This window comes from Phoca vitulina, unplaced genomic scaffold (assembly GCF_004348235.1).
Source record: "Phoca vitulina isolate PV1807 unplaced genomic scaffold, GSC_HSeal_1.0 scaffold85, whole genome shotgun sequence".
Classification (NCBI taxonomy): Eukaryota; Metazoa; Chordata; class Mammalia; order Carnivora; family Phocidae; genus Phoca; species Phoca vitulina.
Window position 1 is genome coordinate 1,235,950 of NW_022589788.1, and position 16,262 is coordinate 1,252,211.

Sequence of the window (16,262 nt, forward strand, 5' to 3'; positions counted from 1 at the left end):
GGCCGCCGCGCCCGCCGCGCCCCCGCCCGCGCCCGGCCCCCAGCCCCGCGGCGGCGCGGGGGGCGCGGGACCGCCGGGGGGGCGCGGCGTGTACATCCGCGAGTTCCGCGCGGCCGAGCAGGAGGCGGCGCGCCGCATCTTCTACGACGGCATCATGGAGCGCATCCCCAACACGGCCTTCCGCGGCCTGCGGCAGCACCCGCGCACGCAGCTGCTCTACGCCCTGCTGGCCGGTCAGTGCGCGGGGGACCCCGCCGCGCTCCGCCTGCCGCAGCCCGCGCCCGCCCGGCCCCTCCGGGCACAGACGCGCAGGACGCCCTCGGCCCCGCTCGCCCCTACCTCGGGCCCCGGGCCCCGGCCGCGCTCCTGCCCTGCCCGGGACTCAGCCTGGGAGGGAAGCGGACCCCTCGCGCCCCCTCGCGCCCCCTCGCGCCCCCTCGCTCGCGCACGGACGCGCACCCGCACGCCACCGGCTTTCTGCGGCGGCCTGGGGCGAGGTGGCCACCGGCGGTGGCGTCCGGGCTCCTGGCCAAGGCGCGCCTGGCGGGGGCGTGGGAACGAGCGCCGGCGGCGGGTAGGGGGCTGCGGGCCGGGGTCTCCACCTGCGTCCCCCTTCTGTGCGGCCCCGCCTCTCCGGTCCCTGCCCTGGTCGTTCCGGGTGGGGGCGGGGTGACGACAGGTAGCGCCCGCTGCTGAGGCTCCGCGCCGGGCGCGTGTAACTATATATAATCCGCGGGGCGGGGGAGGCTGCCTCGGCGGCTCCAAGTGCTAATTTATGAGGGGAAGACAGCCAGCTCCCCGGGGTGCGGGGAGGGGGGAGGAGGGCGAGCACCGAGGAGGCAGAGTGAGGGGACGAAGGGGGGGCAGCCCCCCTAGGGGCTTTGAGGCCTTTCCCCTGAAGCCTCGGAGGGTGGTTGTCCCCATTTCACAGATGAGGAGCTTGAGGCTGGGGGTTGTTACTCTCCCAAGGTCATGCAGCAGAAGTGACTTTCACTGCAGGCTTGTCTGCCTCCCGGCAGCTTGGACGAATCTGGAAGCAATCTCGGGCTTCCCTCACCCCCCTCCTCATAAACCCTGGGGCTGGCCCTGGGAAGAAGGTGGTCCTGGGGCCCTCTGCTGGAAGATGCCCCCTCCCACTCCCCACTTTTGCAAGGGTGAGGCAGGGGCCTGGTCGAGCAGCTCCGTAGCTTCCTACCTCGCTCGAGTGGCAAAGGTGTACTCGAAGCCCCTTCCACAGCTGGGGGGCCACATGGGTGGTTGGCATGCCCCCCCCAAGGAACCCTGCCTGGGGCTGTTGCCGCCAGCCATTGAGGGCAGCCTGCCCAGAGGCCCCTGCTGTGCTCAGAAGGTTAGAAGTCCTGTGATGTCAGGCTGCCAAGCGGCGTGTCCTTATGGTAGGAAGTTTGGTAACGGGCAAAGTGCAAGGAGCAGGTAGGCTGACCCACCGCTCCTCCACGGAAAACCGTCGTGGCACATTTGGCGTGGTCTCTCCTCTGCGCACGTGCCCGACTGGCTTACTTAGCAGGGAGCTGGTGGGGGGGCTCCCAGCCTGCTGGGGCCCTGGTCCGCCTGGCGGGGGTCCCAGGGGCTCTGCTCGGCCGCTGCTCACCAGGCCCACCTCTCCCTGCAGTGCTGTGTTTCGCCCTGACCCGCTCGCTGCTGCTGACGTGCCTGGTGCCGGCCGGCCTGCTGGGCCTGCGCTACTACTACAGCCGCAAGGTGGTCCTCGCCTACCTGGACTGCGCTCTGCACACGGACATGGCGGACATCGAGCAGTACTACATGAAGCCCCCCGGTGAGTGTGCGGCGCCAGCCGCTTCCTCGCCCCTCCCTTTGCTCCTCGCACCCCCTCACAGCCCCTACTGCTGGCAGGGCCGCCCACGCCCCAAGCACCTCAGGGCAGACAGGCCCCAGGGGGACGGCCACGCCTAGGTGGGCCCGGGCTGCTTCGCCCCCATGACCAAGCCTTCGGAGTCACGGTGGGCTCTGGCCAAGGGTTGGGAGTGCAGCAGGCCGCAGGGGCTGAGGGCGGCAGAGCTAGGTCCGTGGTGCTGATGCGCGGCCCCCGAGTGCCCACACAGACCCTGGGCCTCTGTCCTGCATCCCGTGAGGGCAGGGTGCTGAGTGTCCGGAGCTAGCCCTGGGCCCGGGTGTCCTGGCTCTGCTCTCCATGCAGCCTGCATGATGCGCTTTCCCTGGTGTTTACTGAGGGGCTGGGGGTCTGCTGTGCTTTGCTGGGTCTCAGGCTGGCCTGGAGTGCCAGGGACCTGGTGTGGCAGGGGCAGAGGGCCTCCTGGTGGGGAGAGGGTTCTGGGTGGGAGTCACCGAGGCCTGGGAGCCCTGGAAGAGCAGGGTGTTGAGTCTTGGCCTCCATTTCTGGTCTCCGGGCCATTTAGTGAGGCAGAGGGTCTCGCCCCAGCCTCCTGGCCTTCTGTACAAGGAGGGACCGGGTCTGGTCTGGAGGGGCCTGCAGCTCCCTGGGGGCTGTTCTGGGCCTCCAGGCTGACCTGGAGGCAGGCTAGGTCCTAGGAGGCAGGACCACATGGTTTCCCTCATGTCCGGGGTCAGAGAAGGGGGCCTTTGTCTCTGCCCTCTGGGGTGTGAGGGTCTCCCAGGTGCTGGAGGGTTCCCAGGCTAAGGAGACGGGACAGTGTGGGCCCCAACAGTTGGTGAGGGCAGAGAGGAGCCTGGTGAGGGCCAGGGAAGAGCAGCAGGGGACAAGAGAGGCAAGGCGTCCCAGCACAAGGGTGCTCCACCGAGCCGGCCCGTCCTTTGCTGCCCTGCCTCCACCCCCATCCCCACCCCTGCAGCTGGCCAGCCTTTGGCACCTTGGGTTCTCCTTGACCCTTTCCTAAGCTTGAACTCAGCTTTTCATTGGGCTCCATGGAGTTGCCCAGGACGGGAGGGAGCACAAGTATGAGACCCACTTAGCTGGCGCCCAGGTCCAGGCTGCAGGAGCAGAAGGGGGCTCAGGTTGGGAGCCCGGGGTGGCAAGGACTCTGCTCTTTCTGGGCTGCAGTCTCCCTGGGTGTGAATGGGGGGGAGGGGAAGGAGTCCTGCTCGCTGTCCTGAGGCATTTGGTAGGTTGCAGGAAGGTGCCACTGGGGCAGGGAGGCTGGACCACAGCTGATGGGGCCATGCTGCTCAGGGGATGGGAAGAGTTGGTCTGGCCTGGGTGTGTGGGGGCAGCCAGAAACCCTGGATGGTGGGCAGGCCAGCTAGTGGGGCGGTCCATCAGGGCAGCAGGCCTTCAGCCATTGCCGAACTCGGCTGCATGCCAGGTCTCAGGGTATGGCAGTGAAGGAGACAGGAGCCCCTCTTGCTGAGCTGATGGGGGACCTGCCAGCAGACAAGACAGTGGCGGACCCTTGGAGGTTGGGTGGAGGAGTGAGATCTCTGGGTAAGGTCAGGTGCAGAACCTTTATGGGGGAGAGTTTGGCCACTCAAGGAGAGAAGGTGGCGGGGGGGGGGGCGCTGGTGGCAGACACAGCCGTGGGGGCTGGAGTGGCCATGCGCAGGGCGAGTGCAGGTGGGGCTCCTCAGAGTGCGGGCTCCCCTGTTGGCCAGCCCCTGCCTCCTGGGGCCTCTGGGCTGGTGGTCAGCAGAGGTGACCAGGCTGTCATGCCCTGCAGGCCTCCCCTCCCATGTTCATTCTCTCTCTTCTTCCTTCTCTCCTGATCCCCGCCTTTGGCCCTCCTCTTCCTTTTGCTGCCCTGCATGGGGCTGTGATTGGTCCAGGCCATGGGTGGGGACGGCTGGCCTGGCCACTGGGCTCCCGCCCAGGAGAGGCCAGGGTCAGTGGGAGGCATGCATTGGTGCCCATCTGTCCTGATTGTCCACTTGGACTGTCCCCCAAGCCTGCCAAGGGCCTGCTTCTGTGTCCTGATCCAAGCAGGCCATGGGGCCCCCAGGCTTAGCAGCTCCTGACCCAGGAGAGTGGAGGCCACAGGACCTCCTGAGGCCCCCGGGGGCATGGCTCCCAGAGGGGCCCTTCTGTCCTGGCCTGTCCTCCCAGACCCCCCAAAGTCCCCATTGTAGGGGTCATTCCAGAGGTCCCCTCATGGCACCTGTCTCTCTCCAGCTCCCTGGGGTGGCTACACGGGGACAAGTGTGGTGGGCCCCAAGTGGCTGGGAGCCCAGGCAGGTCGGCTGCACGTGCGGCCTCTCCGTGGCCATCCACAGCCATCCAGGTGTGAGTTCGGGGGGTCGCTGGGCAGAGGAGGGGTCTGTTTGGCTGAGGCCTGCCCAGCTCTTGGTTCCTGGGGAGGGAGTGTGGCCCCAGAGCCCTTGTCGGCCCAGCCTCAGGCCCAGGGCAGGGGTGGCCGTGGGCGGCAGACAGGTTGGGCCGGGCTCTTTCTGCTCCGAGGGCCCTGGAGGGGTGGCTGTGTCGGGCCGCAGCTCTGACTGCCCTGTCCCTGCAGGCTCCTGCTTCTGGGTGGCCGTGCTGGATGGCAACGTGGTGGGCATCGTGGCGGCGCGGGCCCATGAGGCAGACAACACGGTGGAGCTGCTGCGCATGTCCGTGGACTCGCGTTTCCGTGGCAAGGGCATCGCCAAGGCGCTGGGCCGCAAGGTGCTGGAGTTCGCTCTGGTGCACAACTACTCTGCGGTGGTGCTGGGCACGACAGCCGTCAAGGTGGCCGCCCACAAGCTCTACGAGTCGCTGGGCTTCAGACACATGGGCTCAAGTGACCACTACGTGCTGCCCGGCATGACCCTGTCGCTGGCCGAGCGCCTCTTCTTCCAGGTCCGTTACCACCGCTACCGCCTGCAGCTGCGCGAGGAGTGACCGCCGCCCGCCCGCCCGCCCACCTGCCGCCCCGGCCGCCCGTCCGCCTGTGCCCGCCTGCCCACCGCCCGGGCCCGCTTCCAGACGCTCACCTTGGCGTTTGCGTTGGGTTTTTCCTTTCCACCATCACGCGGTTCTCTGGCTGGTTCTCCAGGGGGTGTGGGGCTGTTGCTCATCTGTGACACTTTGGGGCTCGGGTGTTTGCAGCCACGGCCCCTCGCCTCCCCAGCCTGCTGGGGCCGCGTCCTGAGGAGCGACAGCATGGACCGCCGCGTGCCCACGTGCCTGCTCAGCCCGGCCCACCGAACACAGAGCCTCCGCGGCGCGGCCCCTGCCCCGGCGGACCCCTGGCCGCCAGCCAGGCTGGGGCTCGGCGGCCAGGCCCCGGGAGGCGTGGCCTGCTGGGCTGGCCGGCCACCGCCCCGTGGGGCACCGAGCTGGCCGCGGGCCCTGCTTTGCTCTGTGCATGCTGAGGACATGGCCTGGCTGCCGCATGCCCACGGCCTCCTGCCCCGCTGCCCTGCTCAGACTGGACCTGGACTGGTGAGCACCCCCTGCCTGGCCTGGCAGCTAGCCGCGGCAGCCCACCTGATCTCGGGAGGGCTCACCTGCCTCTCACCACCCCTCGCTCCCCCCACCCCCGGCCCAGCTTTGCTTTGACACCGAGTCACATTTCTTTCCTTTCGGTCCCTGCCCCTCCCCTGCCCTGGCTTTGCTGATTGGCATCATCACCCAGGTGTGGTTCCCGTAGCAACCTGTTGCTAGCCCGGTCAGGGTCCTTCAGGAGAGCAGGGTGGGGAGGCAGTCACGCGGTCGCCTCTCCCCAGGGCCAGCTAGGTTACGGTGGCCTTTTCCAGACCTCCCCGAGGACCGCTCTGCCTCACGGCTGAGGGGCTGTGCCCTGTGAGTCTCACTAAGCCAGGCTGCTGCCAACATCACTGAGCCCACAGCTTCTCCCAGCCTGAAACCGACCTATTTTTTAATAAGTTATTTAGACAGAATAGCACTCTGCATGACTTTAATTCTTGGGACAAAATGGCAGTTTATACCTAACACACGCACACGCACACGCACACACACACCACCTGTGTGGTCTAGAATATGCACTGTTTCTGGCCCAGTTTGGTGGGGGCGGGTGGCTGGGTGGGTGGAGGGTTTCAGATTTTGAAATCTGAAGGGAGACCCTGATTTAGCATTCTTTCCCTCAAAAGAGCATTCCTGGTGTGTGAGGAGGCCTGGGCTGCCCCTGTCCAGCCTTGCCTTGTGGGGCTGAGGTCAGGATGGCAGCGCACTCCCCGCTGCCTTTGGGAGGGCCAGTGCTGCCCCGCGTGGCTGGCTGGTGGGGCGGCCCGGCCGTGCTCCCAGCGTCTCCCTCCTGAGGAGGGAGGCGGCGATCAGGTGTGAGGTGGCCTGGACGGGGGAGGAAAGGGGTCGTTGGCAGTGCTCACGTGTCCAGCTTGTACGCCTGGACCCGGCCATGGTGGCAGGAGGGCCCTGAATGCCCACCGAGGCCCCCCTATTTCGGGAGCTGGGAGGGGGAGTGGCAGGCACAGTGGGCCATGGAGCTGGGTCCTGCGTAGGGGACACAGACGGGACGTTCTTAGAAAGGCACTTCGGAAACTAGCAAACTCGCGAAGCAAGCCCAGTTTCCCGAGGGGCCTTTCGTGCTGTCGGCACTTGAGATATTTGCAGAACGTTGTATAGACCCCGCTCTCCTCTGTACATTTCTCCCTGGTGGCGTCCGGTCCCTGCCTGGGGATGGGAGTTTTGTAGACTGTACAGAAATCGGCACCCTATTTTCTTGCAGCTCTCAGATTTTGTTAATCTGGATTATACAGACAGACGTAAAGTGTTTTAGCAAAATGGAAAACAAACAGTTGTGCCTTTTTCCTCTTTTTGTTTGGTTTGGTTTTGGCTTGGGGCGGCCTTAGTTGGTATGGGGCGCGTTGGGGCTGTGGCTGGTCTGAGGCCTGGTGGGGCAGGAAGGGCGGGTGGGCGCCACGCGGGCCCAGCATGGTGGGCTGTGTCTTGTCAGTGGTAGCTTGGGGATGCTGCCAGCTTCCGTTGATCCTGTGCCTTTGGAGCCTTGGGTCCCTGGTGTGGGGACGTGTGGGTGGGGGCCGTCGGAGCCCACTGGGGCTGCGGCAGAGGCCGGGGCTCTGGAGCTGCCGGCATCTGGGGGACGTTGGCCAAAGCGTGTCGCCGGGCTTGCTCCTGGGCAGACGTGTGGCCCTCTCCTGTCCTGCTGGCGTCTGTCTGTCCATATAGGATCTGTGGGTGGGCTGCAGTGTCTCCCCAGCCCCACCACGGTGGTGGGCAAAGGCACCAGCCGGCTGCGCCCTGTACTTGGGACAGGGCCTTCGCCTGGCCCGTGTGCGGCTTGGCAGCCCCTGAGATCACTGGGGGAGCAGATCCCCCATCCTTCCCCTGGGCCGGAGGCTGGGCACACTCATGGGGAACGCCTGTCCCTGGCTGGCCACTTCCCTCCAGCCTGGGAGCTAACTCCTCCACAAACATGCACCAAGATATGAATTTTATACATTTGTAGAAATCCTGATGTTACTTCTTCTACCTCTGTGAAGCGTCTGCCTGGGGTTCTGCTCAGTGGTGTATCTGGGCAGCTCTCTGCATTGTCAGGCCCTGGGCCCCCTCCCTCTCCCTGCTGGCCTCCTGGGCCTCCCCCAGTGGCTCCTGCCAAGGCCCTGGAAAGCCGGCCCCCAGGCGTGGCACCCATGTTCAGGAGACAGGGCTCCCAGGACTTTTGGAAGCCTCTGTTTTTGGATGGGCAAGCAGGAGGTGGAGTGTTCCAGACTGTCTCTGTTAGATGAGCCTGGAACACAAACCCAGTGGGCAGCTCAGGGCAGTGGGATGCAGGACAGCTGAGAACTCTAGCCCCTCCGGCTGACCCAGTGCCACCAGCGTCCCCCAGGTATGGGGTCTTCGGAGAGCTGGCCCGAGGGTGGTGGCCACACTGAGTTGTCTGCGGGTGCTGAGGCCAGCCGTGTGGAGGCTCGTGGTGACGTCTGTCCCCTTTCCCCCATACCCACGTCCAGCCTGGCTTCCCACTGCTGCCCTTGGGTGGATGGGGCAGAGAGATGGGCCAGCCTGCCTCAGGGAAGGGGGGGCAGCCCTGGGAGAAGGCCTGAGCTGGGAGGCCCTACAGCTGGGCTGAGGCCACGAGGTCCTCGGGCAGCCCCCATCCTGCCCTGGGTGTCCTTCCTCAGAGAAGGCCTTTCCAGGGGACAGGCTGGGGGCTGCTCCTCAGATGGCTTCCTTGGGAATCTGGCAAGTGCTGGGGAAGCTCTCTGGGCCACAGGGAGTCACGCAGTGTGAGCGCCCGTCCCGGCTGGCCCCATGTGGCCTTGAGCCTGGGCCTTCGCTGGGCTGGGGCCAGGTCAGGGGCTGAGCGCCCCTGGAGCCACCCTCCACACCTGTGTGCATCCAGGGAATGGCTGACAGCCCGGCCCCCCTCCCAGCAGGTGGGCAGCATGGGTCCTGACTGTTTTGGCCACGGCCAGTGTCCTGTGCTGGTGGGCCTTCGGCTGCGGCTTTGGGGCTTGTGTTGTGGGCTGCGTGTGGGGCAGATCCTGGAACGTTTGCCCTTTGGTGCCGAGAGTGGGGCCGCCCAGGGCCCGGAGTGGAGGAGGAGGGGCCTGACCTGCCATTGTTGGATGTATTTTTTTTTTTTTTTAACAGCAATAATTAGCCATTTTGAAGAAGGGGTGTGTCTGTGTGTGTGCGTGTGCACACACGTGTATGTGTGCCGGTGTGTGTGCACACGCGTGCTCATGCATACGTGCACACGCACACGTGCGCGTGCATGCCTGTGCCTGTGTGTACCTGCACGTGTGTGCACACGCGTGTGAGTGTGCGGTGACAGGGAGGGGACCTCCTGCTGCAGCTCGCGTGGGCTGGCGCTCAGCCCCACGCTGAGACACAGGGGCCCCGGCTCGGTGCTGTGCTTCCTTCTCCCAGGCCGGCCCCAGGGCCCAGTGGACCTTGAATGTAGTGCTCCTTCCCCCCGGCGGAGGGCACTGGGCAGGCCTGTGTGACGTGGGGGGACCCGGGATAAGCCTTTGCCTGGGTCTCCGGGGAGGATGGCAGGGGTGGACGCTCAGCCAGACCAGCCGAGATCAGATTTGATGACATGGAGTCACCTTGGTTAGGCTGTTTGACCACAGCCGCCGTGGACGCCGTGTCTTCGGGCGAGCAGAGCCCAGATCATGTCATGGTGGCTGGGTTCACTTCCTGTGGTTTACTGTTGATGACCCCACAATTGTGGCAACTGTCCTGAGACCCCAGGATGTGCCAGAACAGCCCTCGAGAGGGTCTGGAGGGGCAGGGGAGACAGGCTGCAGGGGCAGGTGGGGGTCCCAGGCTTCCTGTGGGTGTGTGAGCAGCGGTGGGGGGGGACAGTGCCATGGGTCTGCCCGCACGGCCCCCAATGCTGCTGTTTTTCAATAAAACCAGAGTTGATGGAACTGGACTCCTGTGCGTTCTTGAGGTGCGCTGCTTTTCTGCAGATGCTGGACTCCTCCCTGGGGACTGGGGCAGATGCTGGGGTGACCTCTGGAGCTGAGGCTGCTGTCCCTGCGCTGGCCGCCCTGGCTGGGCTCCACCGCAGGCCTGGGCATCCACCCGCCCACTGGGCACCTCTGAGGAGCAGCTCAGCTCTGAGGGGCTCAGGTGAGGGCGTCAGGCCACCTCCCTCCTGGGGACAGTGAGGCGCTGTCCGGCCCCAGATAGCTCAGCGCAGGGCCCTCCCTTGGTAGAGGAGCAGCCTTGGCTCATCCCGTCCCCAGGGTCGGCCTCCCACGGCAGGAGGGCTTTGGACAGGCTCCAGGATCAGCCAAGTCGAAACCAGCGTCTGCGGTCTTGAAGCCTGAGGGCCCAGCTTTAGGCAGCACACTCTGGTCCTCGCTGGGCGGGGGCACGAGGCTCGTTTGGACATCAGCCTGGGGCCGGTGTGCAGCCCAGCAGTGGCCGTGCCTCCGAGGTGACTGCATAAAGACAGGCCCCCAGAGGCGTGGCCACCCCCATGCACACAGGCACGTGGACAAGCAACACAGGCCCGAGGCTGGCATGGAGGGGACCAGCTCTCCAGACTCTGGAGTGTTCTATCACACAGTGGTCAGGCCTGGCCATACAGATCCTCATGCACCCCGTGAAAACAGTGACACTATCCTGAAGCCACGAGAAAAGTGGGCCTGGGCCCGGTAAGCAAAGTGGGCTCCACACAGGAGGCGGCGTGTAAAGCCCAGTCACCGCCTGCCTGAGCAGCTTGGGTGCAGGTGGGAGGGAGCGCCTCGCCCGGACCCACAGCTGCATCTGGGCGCCCATCAACATGTCCCTCCACCCCAACAGGTGCCGTGGGGACCCTCAGAATCCAGACAGGGAAGCACGTGAGAGGGGAGACCCTGGGGTGCCAGGATGGCCTGGAGGCAGGACCCCCAGGGGTCCCTTTGCAGGGGCTGTGAGGGAGAGGCAGCTGAGCAGAGGTGCAGGCACGGGCTGGGCTGCAGTCCCCCCGTGGCACGGACTACCCAAGTGGGCCTGTACAATGTGCCTCCGTGTCCCCACTGTGCAAGGGGGGACACCGTGAGGCTGTTGGGGTGCACGGTCTGGGAGAACCACTTTGAGAGGAGGGTCGGGGGAGCTGGTCGGCCCCCAGGGACTGGTCACTAGCCGGCAGGAGTTTCGTGGGGAGGCTGGGGGGCCCAGGAATGTTGACTCCAGAGGCCCCGACGGCCTGGCCGGGCACATGGGAGTCAGCTGTGAGCACAGAGCCCATGGCTGCCCCGCTGTGCTCTCCTTATGCACCGCTGCTGTCCGGGTGGCCTGGGAGGAGGGGCGCCCCTGTGGCTGTGGGGAGCTCGGGGGGCCAGCAGAGAGGGCTCCAGCCTGCTGGCAGCTCCTTGGGCACCAGCTCGGCGCTGAGCAGCTGCCCACCTGGAGGAACGCACCCGGGCTCCGTGGGAGAAGGGCTGGGGGTCCCTGCTGTGGGCCAGGCTGGGCACTCCCGTTTCAGGCACTCAGCCCTGGCTCGGGCCGAGGGGCTCAGCGCTGTGGGCATGGCGTTTCCCATCCACGGGAAGAATTCATTTGCACAGAGACTCGGCCCGCTTTGAATAAGGCTTTTACTATAGGGGACAGCCCAGGGGGTGAACGTGGCCCTCTCCAGGTCCTGCTCTAGCTGCCCAGTGCCGACCTTGGGGAAGGCCACACAATGGGCTGGTGGAAACCAGTTCTCTCCTCCCACTGTTGCCCGGGGCTACAGACAAAATGAAGGCAAAAAATGCACGCACCAGGGTAGGTGCTGACAAGGGGCTGGCGGTGGCTGGGTGGTTGCTTGGAGACTCAGCAGGACGTGGGCTGGGCCGAGGGCCTGGGGGCCTCCTGCAGCGGCACCAGGTGCCCCCATGAGTGGCCAGCACTCAGGCTCACCTTCAGGGGCACCTGTGGGCAGCAGCGGCGGTGAGCACCGGGCCCAGGCTAGCCTTCCCGGCCGGGTCCCAAGCCCACATGCAGGTGGGCATGGGCCCCTGGTGCCAGGAAGCCACTTGGCCCAAAGACATGACTAGACACTATGGACAGATGCACGCACACACTCGCAGTGACAGGCAAACGGGCACCCCCAGGTCATAATACCTCCACCATGGCTGAGCTCCCGGCTGACCTGCCAGGGCCTCTGTGCCAGGGAGCAGGCCTGCAGGTGCCTCACGGGCTCCCCACCTCAGGGTCCTGCTCCCTGGGGTCAGTTGGTTCTGAGAGATGCCAAAGGGGGGCCTGTAGAGCCCTCCCAGGGACCCTAACCCTGAGAGGGACCTTGCCAATGCCCTTGACCACGGCTCACCAGCTCCCTCTTGGCGCGGAGGATGGGAGCAGCCCCTCTGCCCCCCGCAGGCCTACAGGTGGGGGGGGGGGCTCCTGGGCCTCCAGGAACCACAGGCCAGGTGCGGGCGGGCAGTAGCCTGGCGGCTTAGGTGCGGCCGGCAGGGCTGGATGCCCTGTGTCCTGGCTCTCTTGCCCCGTGGGAGCGGGACTCTCCTCTCCCGACTGGGTGGCTCTGGCTGGGAGTGGCCAGCTGGGAGGAGCCTGGCAGAGTTGAGTGTGACCCGCCCGACTCCCCTCCCCGCCCCTCACCTGCAGCTGTAGCTCCAAGGCCCGCACGTTCCGCAGGGACTCCATGGTCCCCCTGACAAGAGCTGGAACGAAGGGAAAAGAGGGAGAGGGGCAGCCCCAAGCCATCTGGCAGAGATGGGCCATCATGGGAATGCCCAGGCCCCGGCCCTGCCCTGGCCCCCAGGCTCCCCAGTTATTCCGAGTCCACAGGGTCAGCTGCGCTGATGGGTCCAGCAGCCCCAGCATTACCCTGTGGCTGGTTCCGCTGACCACATCCCCAGCACAGGCCTGAAGGCACCGTAACTGCTCCAACCACGGCTGTCGGGGGCAAGTTTCTCTGCTGCCGACCTCACCCCCAGCCCCAGGCTCAGCCAGTGGAGGCCTGGGCAGGGGGGCTGGGGGCAGGACTGTGCCTCGGCCTCCAGCTCTGTCCAGAGGCTCTGGGGCTGGGAAGAGGAGGGAGGGTAGGGCAGCCCTGGCTGGAGCAGTGGGGCCCACCAGATGGCCCGTGAACTTGCATGTGATGGTAAAGCCTGGAAGGGCAGCTCTGTGGTGCTGGTGGGTTGGCGCGGCTGTGTGGCCTCAGTCACCAGGGGCCAGTTACCCTCCAGCCCTGAGAAAGGGAGCAGCCCAGGCAGGGGAGGGGTCAGCTGGCTCAGTGTTTCTTGGAGTTGGCTCGGAACTCTTTTGCCCCTTTGATCAAGAAATATTTCATTCCATCCTACTAAGTTATCTGCAATTTTCGGTACAAAGATTGTGACAGAAAAACCCCCTGAAGGGGTGGGTACTGCCTTGTTCTCCCCTCCCTGGCTCTGGGATTAACCTGCCAACTCCCTGGGGACCGGTCTCTGGGTGCCTGGTGGGACAGCGGCTCCCGAGGGCTGTACACCTGAGCTCTGTGGCCTCGTCTCCTTCTCTGTGCTGTGCACAGGGTCATGGCGGGGGGCAGGAGGCTGGGGTGGAGGTTGGGGCGTAAGGCTGCAGGGTAACTGGACTCCCCCGCCCCTCTGGCCTGCTCATCAGGAGCCCTGCAGAGGGGCCACGGCCACACTGGGGAGCTTCAGGGGTGTCCAGGTGCTTCCTGAGGGCAGGAGGCAGGACCTTGGCCTCCCTCACCCCACTGGGGAAATAGTGGCTGTGCAGGGAAACCACCCTCCCGAGGGATGGAGTCCCCTCTGCAGGATGGAGTCCGCACACTTAGCATCCAGTCTGCACATTTAGGATGGAGTCCCCACTGTAGGATGGAGTCTGCACTCAAGGACCAAGGGCCACAAGGCCAGCAAGTCCAGAAGGGGAGTCCCCATCATCTAAGAGCTCTGATGCTGAGGCAGACCCCACAGGGAGGACTGGGGCATGGCCAGGATGGGGTACATCCACTCAGCACGGGGTAGGGAAGTGGCCTGGAATTCCCACAAGGGGCAGACGCCAGCCAGCCAGGGGAGCCGCATTAGCTATCCGGGAAGTCAAAGCAGCTTTGTGCTACCCAGGCTCACCTGCAAACTCTGGAATCTGTGAATCTTCCACCTCAAATAGCAGCTCATCATGAATTTGGGCGACCAACCTGGAAGACACGGCGGTTTGGGGGGGAGTCACCCTGAGATGTGACCTCTGGATCCCATGCTTTGCATGGGGCACCATGGAAGGTTGTGGCACAGGGTGCTCTAGAGCATGTGACTGGGTGGGGAGTGGGAAGACCCCTGCTGCCTGGGGTCCCCTGACTGTCACCAGGAGAGTCTCCAGGGAAGAGGGGAGCACAGGTTAGAAGTGACCCCAGCCTCTGGATCCCATCACAGGGGGCACCTGGGACACCCAGCCAGGACTGGACGTAAACGTCTTCCCACAGAGTTGAGGCCGCCAGACCTCAGCAAGTCACTGCTTGTGGGTCTCAGGAGGGTTTAGGCTCAAGTGACAGGGGCCAGCAGGTGCATGCATTCTGTGGAGGGTGGGATCTGGGTTGACGTAAGTGCTTTGGGTGGATGATGCCTGCCATGAGCTGTGGCCCAGGGCAGGGGAACGTGGCCTGTTCTGCGCACTCGGGGAGGGGAGGTGTGGTGCAGGTGACCCACAGGAAAGATGGGGGACGTCAGGGCGGGACCTGTGTGCTCTGCCCTTCGTGTGACTTGCTGTCTCCAGGACTGGGCCTTTGAGGTCAGAGGCCACATCTGGTCCTTGTCATTTTGCAGGCTCCGTGTGGGAGGGAAGAGGCGGCAGGCAGAGGCTCTAGGAAGGCAGGGCTGCCCAGGAGAGGTGCGGCGGGGCCCCATGCACAGGGGTCGTGGCAAGCCCAGCTGAGAGAGGGAGCAGCTCTTCCAACCACAGGGCAGAGATGAGCGCTGCTGCCACATTCGGGGGGCCCACGGCTTTGCTGCAGGGCTTCCTGCCGGTCCTGCGGGGAGAGGATCCGCCCGACATTCTGGGCTGCCCTCCGGAAGCCAGAGCAGGCTGGTGGCACGGCCCCCGATGGGGTCTTCGTTCCCACGGGATCTTCGTTTTCAAATTGGCAGAAACTCAGAAGAGGCCCTCGTTCCTTCTTTCAGATTTAGCAGCATCAGCGTTCACACTTCTTGAAATGACGCTGTGCGTTCTGAGCCGCCGGTGTGGCAGCGACCTAAGAATAGGCCCGAGTTGTTAGTCACTTACACATTGCTCCCACAGCTGACGGCGACGTTCCTGGGCGTCCAGCTGGAAACGGGGGCACGAGACAGAAGAGGAGCAGGGACGCCGTGTGGGGCAGCTGAGTGTGCGAATCAGACTCCGCTGCTCCCGGGGAGTGACCGCCCACTGTCCCGCTGTCCTGCTGTCCCCCACGATGCTCCTGTGAGCGAATGCTCCAGCAGAGCCCGGCCTCCTCGGCGCCCGCCGCTGGCCTGGCCCTGTCATCTCCCTGTCACCACCCCGCACGCTTCCCGCTTCGCCCTTCCCGGCCTTAGGAGCAGGCCCATGGCTGCCCTGCCATCTCACAGGGTCCAGGCTCATCCAGGCTGCTCCCCACTTGGCCGAGTCTCTTGCCTCCTGGACCCCCGGCACCTTCTCTGCTCGTTTCTGAGGCCGGGAGATTGAGTGCCACACGGTGGTGAGCAAGGCCTGGCTACGGGGCGTCCTCGGTTTGCTGCTGCATGGCGAGGTGGCCAGAGGTCAGAGGGTCCCCCTGGTGGCGAGCCAATGACCCCGTCTTCCACAGAACACCCTGCATCTTCCTGGCTATCCCTGCACCCGAGGGCAAAGGAGCAGGTGAGGGCCTTCCAGAGGCGGCCACCGTCCAGAGCGGGGGAACCAGGCGGGTCTCCTGGTCCTCTCGGTGCCGGGGGCACAGTGTGAGCAAGAGCTGTGGCTCTGCGGCTTGGGCTGGGAGGCCCAGCGGCGGTCCAGCTCTGCATGAGCTTGGACGTGGGTGGGCTCCGAGCCTCAGTTTCCCCTTGTCTACACTCATGTGTTAGAGCCAACCATCTCTGAAGCTTCTTTCTGACTCCAACATGTTCTGAAACCTAGAAAGGCCTTTTCACAGAGGCCCCATGTCCTGAGAGGCCCAGAGGCAAGCCCTGAGTGTTGATGACTGAGCCAACAACTCGCAGCTGGAAGCTTGCCTGCCTTCTTGCTCTGGGCCTGGGGGCCGCAAGGGGAGGCTGGCCTGTGGCTGCAGGCCACGGGGGCCTGGGGGTGACTGGGTGAGGCTCTCCGGGTACCTGCTCTGCTATGGACAGCCACGAGCCTCTTAGATGCGTTTCATGCCCTCACACATGGCTCGCGGCGGCCTATTCTAAACTCGATCCAAAACTTCTCCCATTGCTCCGGGAAGAACAGAGCAGAGTCAGAAAGGCCCCAGATTCCACACTGAACTGCTTTGTGTTCTAACACAACACTACACGTTTGCCATGGGAAGCATTTTCCAAGGACGGTGAAGCCTGAGAGAAGGGCAGCTGGGTGCCAAACCCCGGAGCAGGAAACGTTCGTGCTCAGCTCTGGACTCGGTTATCTAAGAAGACCCCAAGTCCTCATGTACCATCTTCCTTTATCAATCCCACAAAACCCCAGAATGGATCAGACTTCTCTGGACTACGGTATCACAGATGCAGAACCACCGCGTGGCCTTCGGTTCCGGCTGAGGTGGTGAGTTACACAGGCTCACGACCCCTCTTAAATGTACCCTACAGAAAGCACATCAGGGGGCAGGACGCAGGGGTCAGGGGACTGGAGGCCCAGCATGCACTGGCGTGGGGGGGGGGGAGCAGACGGACATGGGGGCAGGAGAAACTCTGAGAGGAAAGCATTTCCCATTCTGCTCTTGCCTCTGTCCCCCCGGTGGCAGCAGAAACCGGAGACGTAGCCCAGACCCCGGTGCAGGTGCCCGTGC

General features: G+C 64.8%; 2 protein-coding genes across 2 annotated transcripts in view; one reads left to right on the forward strand and one right to left on the reverse strand.

Annotated features, from left to right (window-relative positions):
• Window position 1: 1 nt before the first annotated feature.
• NAT8L (N-acetyltransferase 8 like) lies at window positions 2-9,270 on the forward strand (the record flags this gene model as incomplete). The annotated part of the gene is made up of 3 exons (XM_032395510.1): window positions 2-233; window positions 1,631-1,795; window positions 4,422-9,270. Coding segments are annotated over 3 exons (765 nt in total), but the record flags the coding sequence as incomplete, so codon positions are not given.
• Window positions 9,271-10,895: 1,625 nt separating this feature from the next.
• The window catches only part of POLN (DNA polymerase nu), a 145,908-nt gene continuing 140,541 nt past the window's right edge, over window positions 10,896-16,262 (reverse strand). Inside the window, 5 exon segments of the mRNA XM_032395471.1 lie at window positions 10,896-11,120; window positions 11,122-11,177; window positions 11,180-11,245; window positions 11,960-11,994; window positions 13,405-13,472. Of these exon segments, the coding sequence (XP_032251362.1) occupies window positions 10,979-11,120; window positions 11,122-11,177; window positions 11,180-11,245; window positions 11,960-11,994; window positions 13,405-13,472 (367 nt within the window). The 3' untranslated portion in view covers window positions 10,896-10,978.